The sequence below is a fragment of the Coturnix japonica genome, chromosome 2 (assembly GCF_001577835.2).
Source record: "Coturnix japonica isolate 7356 chromosome 2, Coturnix japonica 2.1, whole genome shotgun sequence".
Lineage (NCBI taxonomy): Eukaryota > Metazoa > Chordata > Aves > Galliformes > Phasianidae > Coturnix > Coturnix japonica.
In genome coordinates, this window is record NC_029517.1 from 15,415,760 (window position 1) to 15,432,553 (window position 16,794).

Sequence of the window (16,794 nt, forward strand, 5' to 3'; positions counted from 1 at the left end):
AGTAATCCACGTTGCACTATAGAAATATTTCTGAGAATGTTTTTATCCAAGTCCAAGACTGTTCTTTTTTTTTCCTTATTATCAACGTCAGTATGAGATTTTAAGGTGGAAATTACAATAAAACGATAGATAAAATCTATCAATAGAAACAATCGTCCATTGACAATAAGCAAAAATTACACTGAATGAAAGAAATCACAGACACACAGCTCTGCTGTATTCTAACGCCCGGTGACACAGAGTATTTATTTACATGTGAGAGCTCAACTCAACAAGTGATGGATCACCTCACCACTTCCCTCTGGCAAAAGGTTCCATTGCCCCATCTATTCTGCTTACAGCAGAACTCACCCCCCTTCATAGTCTCTGTCTCATTCTTGCAACATAGCCTCAGCTTATTACTACCTTAAGTAAGTCACCCATAAATTCATGCCTGGGCATCAACATCTGTCTTAATTAAAATCTTACTGCAACTTCAGTTGGAAGCTATTTCTCTTTTCCCTCCTAAAAACCCCACTGTGAAGCACCCACAAAACAGAATGATCCCTTGTTCCAGGAGGGAGACGGCTGTGTCTCATCAGCTGCAGGTGACTCCTACCTACACAGCCCCCAGAACTGTCATGAGAAATCCAAAGATTAAAAGGGATGATTTAAACAAAAGCGGTCATTATGCTGATTAAAGGGGAAAGATCCTTACATGCTTAAAACCACATGCAAAAAGGAAGAAAGGAAAAATAAATAAACAAATAAATAAATAAGAATAAATAGCAGATACCTAGATGTACCTAGGGAATAGTGTGTTCTGATTCAAGAAAACGATTACCTACCCAGCCCTTTTCTCCCACACATGTGCCTAAGGAAAACAGGAGGAGGGTCTGTTTTTGTGGTGTCTGCTTCCCAAAGCACAGGAGCACAATGCAGGTTCCAGCCCACAGCTGCTCTGGAAAAACCTGTTTTTCTGATTTCTAAAAGCAAACGAGGAGATCTTCATTAACACTTTATTTCAAAAATAACCGGGTGAGGGGGGAAGAAAAAAAGAATCCCGCACCACTGATGCTGGTAAGTGGGAGGGAGGTCGGTCGGTGAGTGGGACGGGGCTGCTGTGCCAGAGCGGAGCTTCACATCCTCTTTGCCCACTTGTCAATGTGTCCTTCTGCTCCTTCCTCCCTCAGCACAACTGAGAGAAGCCTCCCTGCTCTCCACACCCTGCCACTCCCATCTTCCCCCTGGTCAGCATTTTTATTGGTGCATTGAAATTCTCCAAGTGGAAACAAAATCAGCAGGGAAGCAAATAAGCTGCGTGCTCCCAGGCCTCCTTCCTTATTGGCAGCACGTGTTTGCTTAGTGTTCTCATCAGGAAAAAAAACCATGCAGGAGCACCTTTCAAAATGTATCTAAAAGGTGAGTGTGTGTTCACTGCAAGGCTAGAAAAAATCTGTAGCAGATACCTATGTAAGAAGTCACACAGAAATGGAAGAGGAGCTCAACAGGTAGAAAGATGTGACAGAGGTGATTTCAGAGTTGCAAGAGACTTAGACAAAAACTCCTAAGAGCTGTGGCCTCCTCAGCCAGCCCGCCTTACATTGTAATGCAAGATATAGAGAAACACTTCCGAATCTGCATGACAGCAAGGGCTGACTATAGACAAGGAAAGTACAACCCCAAGATGCGGAAGCATATGTAAAACAACATCAGCATATTCTACATTGGGGCTCTTTTAAATGTTAATTTATATTTCAGTTGGTCCCTCTATACTGCTCTCCAGCCTTTATCCCACTTGAGTATCCAGCCAGTGTTAACCTTCAACTTAAATTCTCATAAAAAGATCAATTTGCAAGTTGAGAACTAAGCTTTTTAGCACATCAAATACAGAAATATTTACTTCTGCATCCACAGATCTGACCTCAACTTTGCAGAAACTTTACTTTTGTAATAAATACATACATAAAATTAGAATTGGGTCAGCTGGTAGGGATCTGATTCGACTAAGACCTGCCACTGAATTTGTTGGGTTTCAAAACATCTATCTGAAATAAGAGTGTAGACTTTGTATCTATCATGCCATTAAAGGAAAAGTCAGAATTAAAAAATCATCAAAGGATGCACATGCATCACACTCCCATATGCAATTAATCTATATGAATGATACCACTTTCAGAGGGAAAAAGCATGCAGATCTGTATTTATTTGAGAGCGCTAGTTGTGATGCAAACCACACATAGTTAAAAGGTAACAAAACTCAATCCACAGCAGAGTGCAGAAAAAAAATAAAGTACTAACTCTCTGAGAGGATTCAATTTTCATCAAGTACCTTTGAATGTCAAGTTCTGAATGAAGGGAGACCAACATGCACTGCAAAACCTGTGGATCAAAGAGAGAAAAGAAGGGTAGGGGGAGAGATAATTGTTAACAGGAAAGGGAAAAGGAGAACAACAGAATTAAAAGAGAACAACCTCTACATACTGAAGGTATACTGAGAGAGAAGAGAAGAGAAGAGAAGAGAAGAGAAGAGAAGAGAAGAGAAGAGAAGAGAAGAGAAGAGAAGAGAAGAGAAGAGAAGAAGAATAAAGGAAAGGCATATGTGTTAGGGAACAACACGTTCTCTCAATGCTTAATATGCAATACTCTCAGAACCTATTTCTGGACTCAATTCAAATACGGTACATGTGGTGGTAAGTCAAAGAGGCTGAGAATGCTTTTGCTAATAAAAAAGTTAATGGCAGAGAGTTTAGCTACACAGATTAAAAATATATCTAGCAACTGTATCTGACAAGAAATTGTAAAATATGCGTTCTTTCAAAGGAATGATACAATTCTTGGCCAGAGTTAGCAGCAGTCATTGTACTACAGAATGGGTTTCTCACTTACCACAGCACAATTTAGCAATATTACATTACTCTTGATTAACCCAACTTAAAAAAGAATAAAAGGTAAACTATGGTATGAACTAAGAAGCGTTCTCCAATTATGTCTCTCTTAAGTATTCTACATCTGATCTTAAAGAGCACAGACTGTAAAGATGTGCTAAATGGGTTTAAAAGCAAAACAAACAAAAACCTATTAAAAAAAAAATCACCAAAAAACAACAACCTCAAATCAACAAGTATCATTCTCCAAACAAATGAATAAGATGCAAACTGGAGGGCAAATTGCCCACTGATGCTTGAGACCTTACAGGCGGAAGTCCTATATTCTGCTTAGACTCCATTTGCCTGCAGGGTGGAGGAGATTGCATATAGTGCTCTGAACAACTGTCTCCAAGCACTGGATTCCCCTCAGCCAGCACCATGCTCCCATCAGCTACTGTCCTACTACAACATGTAACTATTTGCACTGGACAAAGGAGTGCCACTGCACTGATAAACAAGGGCATCATTGTTAAAGAACTTTACTTAGCAAGTAACTATAATGCCAACATGATTAAGAGAGAAATTCAAAGTATCTCTTGAGTTTTACACATCCATGGAATATGAGCATATGAGTGTTGATTGTGGGGACAAGATAAGCGACATTCAAGTACATATACTCAAATTTTTCATGATTTGCCATTGGATAGTTTAGAAGGGCAGTACTGTTCTATTTCAACAGAACAATAGATCATTGTTCTCCCTGTGATAAACGCATCATTTACAATTGTTCAAGTAAAATGTGATTTTTACAAATATGCCATTTATGCAAACACAGTACAAATTAAATGTAGCCTTCCGGCAACAACTGGATAAATTCCAGTTCCAAATCACAAAGACAAAACAGTCCGTTGCTAATGGTTTTTCATGCATTTATAATTGGTACATTTATAATTATAATTTATAATCTCTGGAATTTCCTACTCCCAAAAGAAAGTAGGAAATGTGGGACCCCATCCCTAATCCAGGGAAAATATTACTCTTTCCCCACCTCTTACAACAATGCATTTATTTTAATTCTAAAGCGAATAGTTTGATGAAGATTCATAGTTAAAATACATGAAACTGGTCTGCCTAGGTCTAGAAGTCACTCTCTCCTTTTACCAGAGTCATTCTAAAATCCTACGGTGCTGCATACGATGCAGGATTAAGAATTAGCAATCTCTGAATAAACACAGTCTGACAGGAAAAAATGAACCACACCCAGACACAGAATGATACCAGCAGTGCAGCAGAACATCAACCTCTGCACCAAGAGGCAAAAGAGACCTCCTTGATGCTATACAGCCAACTCTGGATCACCTAAAGAAGATCCAAACATGCTCACATGGGAGAAATATAATCAAGTCCAATGCTGCAACACACATAAAGACCTTATTATGAATGAAATTTGATGATAGTTGGGTCTGACTCCAAACCTGAAGCATGGCCTCATTTGGAACTTTCCATAATACTTCTTAACTTCCTATGTTCCTTTCCAAATTTGACACCACATCGATGCCTTCATCAGCAGTCTGATGACCTCAAGGGTGTTCAAAGAGCAAAGAGGGAAAACAGTAATGATCTATTTCTTCCTCTGCTTCTAGATTGTAGAGGAGTTTGTATTTTATTTTTTTTTCCCAACAACTGTGGGCATGCCTGTGGATATATATAGCACACAATGATGGGAAATGAACTCAAAAAGAACTTAGCAACTTCCACATGCAGCAAGGGCTGCAATCTCCGCATCCAAGGGACAGGTTCCTGTGACAAGTCCCATCTCCAGCTTCCCTTGGTGACTCCATCAATGCACCTCAGAGATGCGAGGCATCAGAGAGAATAACCTACACAAGGGGAAAAACAGGACATGGAAGCAAATTTCACAAAGGATTAACAAACCTTGGATGGGACTCAAGAATTAAAGAGCTGTACGGCACTGAACACTCAGCTAATGTGCTCTGAGCAACCTCTGGTGGCCAATAGGAAGGATCCTGCACCTCCTACTAAACTGAGTCATGCAGGACCTTCTATCCCGGACATGAGAGCAGATCCTCAGCTGGTTTGAATGAATCACACTTGACCAGCTTCACCAGCATGAGGTGAGTTCAAGTGAGCTGGACAGTGGCAGGGGTTTTAGCTGTCTGTCACCAAAGGCCCTCAGAACAGAGATTGCTGCTCTGTTAATATAAAATAAACACAAGTGGTACCAACTCTTGTCAATGTTGGGCTAACATGAAAGAAACCAATAAATACAGGCAAGTAGAAAGTTGATATGGAGAAAATCGACAATAGAGCTTAAGTAATTTCTTCTGAAAACGTTAAAGGCCAAGGAGAAGAGCGAAAGATTTAGCTTGAGACACCACATCCAGCTAATGAATGTTTGCACAGATTCACTAACAGTAGGTGCAAGCAGGATGGAATGCTACATGAAGAAAAAGTTATTTCAGGAGTCAATATCTGCTGTAATGAGAAAAGTACCATGGAGAAAGGAAACAGCTGCCAAACATGTTGCTTTTGAACTTTAAACCTAAATAGAGTGAGCCGTTGCCCTGGGAAAAGGTGTAGAAAGCTAAGAGTCATCAGAGGAAAGCAAAGATGCCAGGAATGCGGGGAATGTCATCAAACTGAGCCCTAAGAAATGTCTGGTGAACACTGCTGTAAGGTAGTTCTCAAAGGGTTAGCATGCAGTAACTGAGGGAGGACAAGGATTAATATCTTGAGGCTGACTGACCGTGCTGGTCATTATTCCAGGCCCTTCAAAACAAAGGTGAATGAACAGTATCCCTGCCTTGTGAGATCTGCTTGCTAAGCAGATCAAAGGAAAGTATTCACCACTTTAAGCAGGATCAGGCCTGTTGAACACTGAAACGTTAAGTCTCCAAAGGAAAAAGCAGATGCTTGAGACACTCGTGTTGATGATTTAGTAGGAGACATCTGTCCCCCTGAGTCAGCCTGAAATAATGTCACAGAATGGTGTTGGGAGCGCAGTGTGCTCCCACAGCAGGAATGCAGCCCTGCAATTCTTGCTGACAGTGCTGATACAATTCAAAGTGCCTTTCATTGAGGTACTGGCAGTGCTGCAAAAGTGGACAAACTGGGGAGAATGCTAGGCTGCTGCTTTTTTTTTTTTTATTTCTTTTTTTCTTTCTTTTTCAGTGTGTGTAATAGTCCCTTGATTTATGTTCCTGATGGATTTCAAAAAGGTAGTTTTTACAAAGGAAGAATACATTAAACGCACTACATTTATCATGGGTCGCTCAGAAAGATGACATAGCTGACAGGATGAGAAGTGGCTAAAATCAGAGACGTGCACAGAGGTTTGGTATGAAGTAAAGTCAGGTTAGCCAGGACGTTACAGTGCCAATTAGTGTTTCCTAGGCTTACATCTCTGGGTGATCCTGCAGAGACATGCAATCAGATGATGCTGGAGATAAATGATAAAGCACAACAGGCTAGAGATGAGTATGTAGATGATGATACATGACAAAATGCGATGCTGACTCAGAAGTCCTCTTAAGCAGCTTGAGAATGAGGAAAGGAAATGAGGATCAGCTGCTTATTTCCTATGCACAATGGTTCTGTAGGGAAGATACAAGAAAGTGATACTGTTCAACAGTTATGGGTTGGGAAAACATCAGGGTGGTAACTCAGTTGATTCAGGCCACAGGCATTCTTCTGACAGAACTTTTAAGTGCACAAATATCTGTCAAAAAGGGGAAAGGGTGAAGTCTTTTATCACATGAAAAGACAATTACAGGGTTAACAACAAGCAACCTGCAGGAAACAGGTATGCAACTGCTGAAAAAGTGGAGATGGCCAGAAGGGTCCAAAAAGGAAGCAGAGAAACAAAAAGACCAGTCAAATGTAAACAGAGAATGCAGTTAGAGGGAGGAGAACAAAGCAAAAGGGCCACAGGAAATGGTAGGACTTCTTGTGTTTCAGGATTTACTATTTTAAGCAGGCTCTAAAGCTACAGCATCCCTCATACTTCTTTGGCTCTCACTCATTGAACGTTATGGCTGAAAATGACGTTTATTACCTTGGCAAACTGTATTTTTGAAAATTCCTACAAAACAAAAAAAGTGAAAAAGAATCTCCTCTCTGTTGTTAGTTTTCTCAGTAAAGAAAATATTGTGTCACAGCCATTAATCCCAGCAAGATCTGAAGGGAAATAACCAACCTTAAAGTAAGGGTTAGATTAGACATTTTAAATCACAAAGAAACAGGGGCTACTCCAAAAGTAATGCCTCTTGTTTTCTTTACGTTGGATCATATCAGTGGCAGATGTTGATGGTATGGCAGTAGAGGTTGAACCTTCCCACCAATATTCCATTACATTTTGTTGCCATGTGACAGATGGCAGCAGAGGGGCAGTTGGATGTGTATGAAGCAAAGGCGTGGACAAAATGGCACCCACTGATGTTCACTGATGATTGTTGAAGCTTTATGGAGACCAAACAGTGGATATGAGCACAGCGAGGTGGTGGGTGCAGCATTTCAGCTGTGGCAACAGTGATGTGAAAGACAAGCCATGTTCCAGGTGGCCATGCACAGCTGTTACACCACAAAAGGGAAAGTGTCTCAATCAGCTCATCCACACTAATTATGACCAGGGAACTGTGTACAGAGCTGAATATCAGCTTCAATGCACTGGAAATGATAGTGGCAATGCTGGAATATTGCAAAGTTTGCACCAGGTGGGTCCCACAAATGCTCACAAAGAAAGAAGATCATATGCAAGTTTGTCAGGACCTATTGAACCAATGCAAGGCTGACTGTGGTGGTTTCCAGGATCACATCATTCCTGGTGATGAGATGTGGCATCACCACTATAGGCAGTCCGTGGAGAGGCAAGATATAAATTTCTCATTGAAGAATAAATTCAAGATGCAGCCCTCAGTGGTCAAAATGATGTGTACGGTCTTTTGGGATAGGGAAGAAGTGATCCATCTGGATTTCCTGAAATATGGACAAACATCAACTCTGATCACTACATCACAATGCTGTCTAACTGAACACTCAAACTTCCAGAGTCAGGCCAGAGAAGAAGACAGCCTTTCTCTTGCAACACAATAATGCCAGGTCCCATACCAGTTTGAAGACTGTGGAGCACATTGCCAATCTTGGCTGGACTGTCCTATCACACCTACTGTATTGTCTGGGTTTTGTGCTTCCTAAATACCATCCATTTGGGCTGATTTTCCTAGTAATGATGACATCTTCATATCAGCTGTGAAACAGTGGGTCACCTCTGAGGGTGCAGATTTTTATATGTGCAGCATGCAGTCTCTTGTTCATTGCTGGTGAAAATGCATAGCTAATGGTGGTGACTGTTGAAAAATGGTGTTTTGTAGTGGAGAATTTGCTCCATCAAATAATAGCGTTGTGCTTTTTGTATCTGTTGTAGTTTCCATGGAAATAAATAGAAGTAATTACTTTTAGAGCCATCTATGTATCATAGCTGAAGTATCTGGCAGTTTAAACATGGATTCAGACACTAAACTTTTCTAAGTTAAATGGCAAGAATATTCTCTACAATTCTTATTGTAACTGCTTCACTTTTAGTAACTGCGTCAATTAAACATACTATTTTTGTTTCCAACAGTCTGTCTCCCCTATTACTCATTCCCTTCTCCCTATCACTATCATCTCTTCTTGGAATCACAATACATCAGTGAAGATAAACAACAAAAAATGATTATAAATCTCTATAAGAGAATTAAGAAAGAACTGATGACCTAAGAACAAAAATAAAGCATGAGCTGTCTCCAGAATTCTGAAAAGAAGGAAAGAATAATAGAAAAAGTATGTTGTTTAAAGAATACTGGTTTTTCTTTTTCTCACTTTTCTGTGGCATTTTCCTCTCAACTTCATTTGAACTCACTGATGTGGGTTATTCATACAACAATCACCATGAAAAAGCACAGTATGGTGAATGCAATGACAACTGGTGGTCTACAGAGTAAAACATCTTCTGAAATGCAGGGAAGTGCATGGCCTTGTCTTCTTCCATTGCTCAGACTGAATGGTAATGTTTCTTTTATGAGTTCTTTCTTTTTAAACTTCATTTTGGCTTTCACTGTTGATTAAATGTACCTGATTTTCTAGGCAGTAATCAATTCTTCCAATTAAACCTTATAAAAGCTGCTCAAACTAATCAAAGTTGCAGGAGTTGCTCTTCCCTCCTCACCCAAAAGAAGAAGATATAGAAGAGCATGACAAAAATCGTGGCTTTACACAAATTATGTTCCATCTTTCTCCTTTATAAGACATAACAACATCAGGTTTTTTAACAACTAAATTATGGCTACTGCAGGTATCTGCCAACAACTACAATTTAACTACCGACCTTGAAATTTTAAGCAAGAGCTTGTGAATTATAATACCTACCTGCATCATGATGTTACAAAACTATACCCAGTACTCTGCACTTGTGCTCAGATCATACGGAAAGCCAGAAACTACTTCATTTATGTGCTTCAATAGACCTAAGCTCTTTTAAACTCTTTTAAGTGGAGAAGTAACTTGGAGAACACTAATCAAGGGTGATCTTGGTAAGATGAATCAATGCAGAACTGTAGTGGCAAAACTATTCACTGTCAGGTGTTCATTTATTAATTAGTTCGAATATACTAAAGCACTCCCCAAAAACTTTCACCAACCATAATTCCCTTGACTACAGAGAAATGGGTCAATTGTTCTGCTTACGTACTGTATGTTATTCACAGCAGCAATCTTCCAAAGTTGTTATAATTGAATCCCACACTCCAAAATTCCAAATCCTTTTCAGTTTAAGCAGTTCTGGAAAGATGTTCAGTCTCAGCTTTCCACGGCCTGAGAGCTACCAAGCTTTGGTTCCCATTTCTGTCCTTAGTAAAACCACATTTCCTGCCCTTGGCCCATCGTGTAAAACAGTTCACAACACCGATCAACCTTACAAGATTTCAGAAACAATTAACTCATGAGCAGTTTCCAGCACACTGCAGGGAAAACCTTCCTTAGAAAAGTATCACATTTATATACCGCATTAAGTTTGTTCTTAACCTCTTCTAAGGGTCATGGATCCTCAGCACAGTAGTAAGGTTCTATTAGATTTTTTCTTTGAACACCTAAAATTTTGGACATCAAATATAAACAACCTGCCTGTCTTGAATTTATTAACTTCCACCTCTTTTTTAGACACTCAGCTGTCATCTACACAATTACAGGGGAGATATAAGTACAGAAATGCCTTTGTGAAGCATATACCAGCTTATACTTGAATAGCATATAGAATAATTAGAGTGTAATCCAGCTAAATAAGTCAGTCTTATCACCTCATAATATCAGCTACCTCATATCAGTGAGATAAATAAGAAGTATGTATAATTCTATATATAAACAATGATTTATGCAAGGGCCTAAGTAAATCCTGGTTTTAATACAATCAGATATCACTGCTATGACAGAAGGGACTAATTAATGCCAGCCAACATTTGTTTATGGAAAATTATCTTGACATCGCAATTGTAAAATGACACTCTACATTTATATTGATAAAGAAACTTAAATATTAATTTCAGATTCGGATTTATATAGAGAGAGACAAATTCCCATATTGTATGTCATTCCCACCGCAATGTTTCATTACATATTGCAAAAAATACTTCTCAGAATTAGCCACTCACATTTAAGGGATACAACAAAAAAACAATAATAAACAAACCACAATGTCAGCTCATTCATCAGAAATGTCAGTTCAAATCTATCCCATTTGGAAACAATACATGAATGCTACTGGCTTTACAGGAATTGCAGAACAGGCTATAGAGCTCGAGTTGGATTTCAAGAGTTGACGTCATTATTGTTCACAAGCCAACACAGGGCTTTAAAACTGAAAAGAATCTACAGCATATAAAAAGGTTTCCAACTTGTAAGGGGTCTAGGCCCTGCGCCAGTGGATAATAATTTGCAATACAGTTTAGGGTTTTTTGGAGAAAAAAGTGGGGGAGGGAATACAATACGCTCATGTAGAAAGGAATGTGCAATTCCATACCCTCAAGTCCTAAGAAGAGAAATGGCTTTCTAAAATCTTGTTTTCTTGTATTGTTTGTGTCTTCTCTTCAGATGCTTATGCCTTTCTCAAGCTGGGATCCTTACTTTTTAATATCTTTGTTCACTGAAAATCTTTCTTTATAATTACAACTGTCAGCACCACTCACAATTGAAAAATTATCAAAAATAAAGTAAACCTAAGAGATAGATAATAGGTATAGCTCATGGATGCCTGAGGGACATGTAGTGAAAACAATGTACGTTTTCATTTCTGTAATGTTTTCTCATAGCTTATTTACTTTTTTGTACATATATATTAGTATATATACGCACACACATCCTTATCGGCCAGACAGTGAAACACACATTCTTTTTTTCCAAACACCAAGACCTCATGTTCTCTGATGCAACTGAGAGATCAAACACGTAAATGTGCATTGTGGAAGTGCATTTTTTTTCCTAAAAGGATTACCTTCTTATTTGCAGCTTGCATCAATTCTGATTGAGAGGAATTATGATTCTGAGATACTACTGCTACTACTACACTGTATACTAGACTAGATACAACAGTACAATATAGCCCTGCTACACTACTCTACTTGTCTTTCACAACATAAAGTAAGGGTGGTATGCCACTGGCACAGGTTGCCCAGAGAGGTGGCAGAAGCCCCATGCTTAGAGACACTTGAGGTCAGGCTGGATGAGGCTCTGAGCAACTGACCTAGTGTGGACATCCCTGTTTGCTGCCAGGGAGTTGGACTATGTGACTTCTGAGGTCCCTTCCAACTCAAACAGTTCTATGATTCTATGAACTTCTAAATTTTTAAAAATCTTAGAAGCTCTGGGCAATGTAATTTGAAACTGAAGAGAGAATCTAATCTGAGCAACTGAAGAGGGAATACTTAAATCCTTATGAAGACAGTGAAACATTGCAGACTTCTATTCACACTGACTGTGTTACCCTAATATCCAATGAACCCTCTTAAACGAATCTCCACTGTCAGTCATTTTCTTTAGTTATTGAAATTCTCAGAAGCATAATTATTTTTCCATTTCTAAAAATCAAACAGAAACCCCAATCTATGAAGGTGTAAGAGAGAGAATTCTATGAAAGCGGATGTTAAAGGAGTTCACTGAAGGTTAGGTAGCATTAGAAAGCCAAGTGGAAAGAAAAAATCTAGTGGATGATTATACCTGCTTCCACATGGATTGACTGTGCTTTCTGTTCTGCTTATCTCGGGGACTTAAAAAGTGGCTACTGATTTTGATAGCATCCAATAAGGCAATGGCACAAGTCACACAGTGCTGCTGAAAGAGATACGTTTATGTTCAGTACTCCACGAGGAACACTGAATTCTAAAAAGAACTAATCATTTGATTATTTTAGGAGCTAATAATAAATAATTTCATGTTACATATATATCCCTGATAGAGCTCTAATAGGAGAAGACAGCAAAGCACAGCAAAAATAGCCAGTAGCAACAATATTTAATTGTCTATTCTAATTCAGTGATGTAATTTAAGAAATGTATTATTCAGTGTAACCCTCTGGGATGTGAATGGATGGACTATTTGTTGTTGTTAAAAGTGACCACTTAGATTCTTTCCTAATATCCAATATCTTTTTTTATAAAATTCACTTAAGTCTATTTGTCTGAAAAAGGGGAAGCTTTTAGGAAAATTCCCATGGAGAAATTTTAGGTTAGGAATACGATTGATGTGACTGTTTTTAATGAATGGTTCAAAGCTCTAAAAATTATCTCTTCACTAAAAAGATACACCATTCTTTAAAAAATGACTAAAAAGGGTAGATAGAGCTTCCCAGCAGTACTTAAAACAACTAAGGCATTTTTGCATAGGAGAAAAACTGATACTGTTCTATCAAGAGCTATGAAAGAAAGGCATACAACTAAATAGTATGGAGAAAGAAAAGCAAGTGAAGAACATCCAAAAAAGTGTTTCTAAATTAGCTATATACTCTTTTGCTTTTTTTTTTTTTTTTCCCCTGAAAATCAAATTAAAATGAAGTAGATATTTTTCACCCCCAAAACATCTGATATCCTTAAAAGTATTTTGTAGACATTACACTCTCACATCACAAACTCCTTCAACCTCGCTAACAGAGCCTGCATGTCTTGTTTACATGGAACATTTAATGGAAACTTGGAAGAAAATGTTCTCTGAAAGTGTGCAACTTTAAACTCCCTTTATGCCTTAGTAAATATTAGGCAGACAATGACAATGTACAGTCCAGAATGGGTCCTTGTTAGATAGCATTTAAAATAGAACAAAACCCCCATAACAGTACTTACCCTTTGAAAGATCTCCTCTGGAAGTAGATAGATAGTGGATTATTAAAGCCTGCAACACCAGCTGCTGTATTTACTGTGTTTGAACTGAGAAAGATGTGTTACAAACATGGTCCAAGTAGCAGGCAACAAGTTTGCGTACTCCTGCTGTTTTGTCAAATAAGCAAACAAACAAAGCCCTACCAACTGCTAACCTTCACAAGGTGAACCAACCACTTTCCAGATGAGCCTCCAAACTCCGGACCACACATCAGGAGATGGGATACGCCTGATTTCAGCTGCAGAGATGTTGAAAGCAAGTAGCTGCCAGCCACTTTGAACATCCTCAGCCGCTAAAAGCTGTGGTCATAAAACCCATCTTGTGGCTCTGATAAGCTAAGGTAGCTGCGGGGCTCTCCCAAATTGCTCCATGCTGGGCACTCTGCAGGAGGCCACCAGCAGTGAAGGATCTATGGAACACAGGTCCTGAAAGCACCCTTCACCCGCTTTCATGGGATTCGTCTATACAGCAACACATCATTAAGCCTGTGTGTTCACTGCAACAAGGGAAATCAGCAAGGAACAGTTTTTTCCAGATCTCCAAACACTTGACTCATATCAAAACAGGGCAGATCATTAGGAGAAGCAAGGAGCTCTACTCCACTGCATACCACTCTTTCACTTCAGGCCCCTGTGATGGCACTGCATCAGCTGTACTTGTGTGCACTGCACACATCAAACATTGCAAGTGCTGATATGGAAAAACAATAAACAGAAATATATGGAATAGAGGTAACTTCTAATTTACACGCAGGAAGTCATTTGTATGTTATGAATCACATCTCTCCCTTAGAGTGCCATCAAACCCTTCAAGAGCAATAGCTCAGAACAGCTGATCCAGACCATACTTACCTTTCACACGGATCTTATAAACTGTCTGATATTTTTTGAGTGTTTTTAATATTTTCTTTTCTGAATAAAATAGTATCTTAATAGTGCAATCACAATATATTATAGCACTGGATAAATTCACTTTCAGGTAAGATAAAGTCCATCTTCTCTGTGGTCATACACTGTTCCATTAAAACTGAGGGCAGCACAAAGAAGGGAAAAACAAAGCATCCAACTCGACAGTTTCTGCAGTAACACTCTAAACATAAAAGTCTTTATGGTAGACATGGAATAGCAAGATCCAACAGGGCAACTCTTTCTTGGAGCAACATAACTTACAGGGACAATTTTCTTTGACAGAAAGAGTTATTCCACTTCTTCATCATGGGAAATGAAATAGCAATAAAAGTTAACTGATAAAGACCTGCAGAAAATGTTATGCAGATTGCTGCAAGTACAGTCACAACCTACCACCTCAAAGTGCTGCATTCCTAATGCCTGAATCTGCTATTTCACAACATCCTGTACCTTAACAGCAAAACACAATTCCAAACTGTATCTTTCCATTCTGTGTGTATACACTCTGGATCAGGCTTAATTCATTAGAGGTAAGAAAATGCCTAGAGGCAATTTAGATTTCCTCTGTCTATTGAAATACAGAAGCTTCACAAGAACCCTTTTACTAGTGTGCTGTTGGGAAGAAAAAAAAAAAGGTATGAGGGATAAAATCCTTTGAGAGCTCCTTACAGTTGAAAATTGGCCAATTCAAAGAATAATTTCTAAAGCAACAGACCATGCTTTATCTCTTTTCCAATTACTATTTTCTTGTTAATAAATATGACCTCCAGAACAAGTACCACAGCATTCTTATGGCACTGTGGTTGCAAAGAAAGGCATTTTAGTAAACTTACTGCAAAAGAAATGCATTTCAGCACTAAAGTCTAAAATGTTGCCAACTATGTTTCAGGCTATCATTCCATTTCTTGATTTTCTTATGTTAACTGGAATGCTTCAGAAAAGCACACAAAAAAAATGCTTTCTGTGAAGGACACATTTTGCTGGAAGGAAGAAGTCAACTATTCATATAGTTGAATTCAGTGGCACAAAGCTTATGTAAAACATAAAGCAGTAACATTATATTTCTGTGAACTGCAAACAAAGGCTTGGAACTCTGCAAATAAGTAGCTTTAACAACCTGGCTTCTAAAACAAAAATCCTCCAAAATGTCAGCCTGCTGTTAACTATCAATTATTAGTTTGATGCCCCAGGAAATAAAAGAAAGAATGTGGACAATTACCATTCTTTACTTTGAATTTTCAGTGGCCATTTTGAGGTCTCTCATGAACATGCTTTTATTTACTTGCTAAATACAGCACACAGTTCCCATTACACTATTTAAGGTTGAGCTGCAACTGTTTGCTTTACCCAGGACTAAACAAGACAGGTCCAACCTGCCAGTAAGTATTCAGATCTTAGCAGAGAAAAAAAGCTGCTTACTATTTACTAAACTGAGAATGAGCTATAAACAACAACGTTGGTGAGCTCAGAGACATATTTTGGCTCTTGAATATTTTCAAGCAGCCTAATTCTGCTGGCCTAACTCAGTTTGGGCTGTGATTAAGTCTTCTGTAACTCTCTGAATTTCTAGCACTGAAAACAAACAAACAAAAACAAACTCAGGGCGCTCTCAAGAAACGAGCCAACTACCATCAAGTAGGTGGAGGCACAGCTGAGAGTATCAGATGCTTAGGGGATTTCTTCTGTATATTTTGTCTTCACAGTTTTCTATCTGCATTTTCATCATCATTACTTTCAATCTGCTCCCTGTATTTTTAAGTCCATGTTTTACCTACATGGAGACATAAAAGTAAATCCGTTCCATGAATCTGGTGGCTGTCCATTCCCATATCGTATGTTGATTGTCCTAAGGACTACTGCAATGAGAGCAGAGGTTGCCAAAGAAAGCAGATGGCACTCAGCATGCAAAACTGTCCATAATTTCAAAGTAAAGTAGTATTTTCTTCAAGGATTCACATTTGCTAGTAATTGATACCCCAAAGCTATCTGTTGCACTGAGACTATTCAATATCCAATGCACAATCCTTGACAACGTTTGGTTACTACTCTGATGGCACCTGGTGCATCACAGGAACACAGGCACTTGGCAGTGTGAAGATGCACTTAAAGACTTTATACCTAGTGCCGAATGCACACAGGGCAACATACAGTAAAGACACAGGAGTGACAGTTCTCAGACAGTGCTTCCTGGAAGGCCCTATAAAATGTGTTAGGGAAGAGGAACTGTGTTTGACACTCTCTTCCACAACAACCTGGTAATGAAGCTTAGAAGGTGCAGGATAGATGAGTGGACAGTCAGCTGGGTTGAGAACAGGCTGACTGGCAGAGCTTCAAGGGTTCTGATCAATGGCACAAACTCTAGTTGGAGATCTTTAACTGGTGGTGTTCACCAGGGGTTAGCGCTGGGTGTGGTCTTGTTCAACATCTTCATCAATGAACTTGATGATGGGAAGTTGGGAGGATTGGCTGACACACCAAAAGTCTGTGCTGACTGCCATTCAGCAAGACCTGGACAGGGTGTAGAGCTGGGCAGAGAAGAAACTGATGCAGCTAAACAAGAGCATGAATAGAGTCCTACACTTGGGGAGAAATAACTGCATGCGTCAGTACAAGGTAGT

General features: G+C 39.1%; 1 protein-coding gene across 17 annotated transcripts in view; it reads right to left on the reverse strand.

Moving 5' to 3' along the window:
• The window catches only part of KIAA1217 (KIAA1217 ortholog), a 327,102-nt gene that overhangs the window by 95,028 nt on the left and 215,280 nt on the right, over positions 1-16,794 (reverse strand). For 9 of the 17 annotated variants that reach the window (XM_015853276.2, XM_015853279.2, XM_015853274.2 and 6 more), the window contains one exon: positions 2,281-2,361. The exons of 7 other annotated variants lie outside the window; for them this stretch is intronic. In XM_015853276.2, the coding sequence (XP_015708762.1) occupies positions 2,281-2,361 (81 nt within the window). Of the gene's footprint in view, positions 1-2,280; positions 2,362-16,794 lie in introns of those variants that run through there. One more of the 17 variants, XM_015853280.1, reaches the window with a different exon arrangement.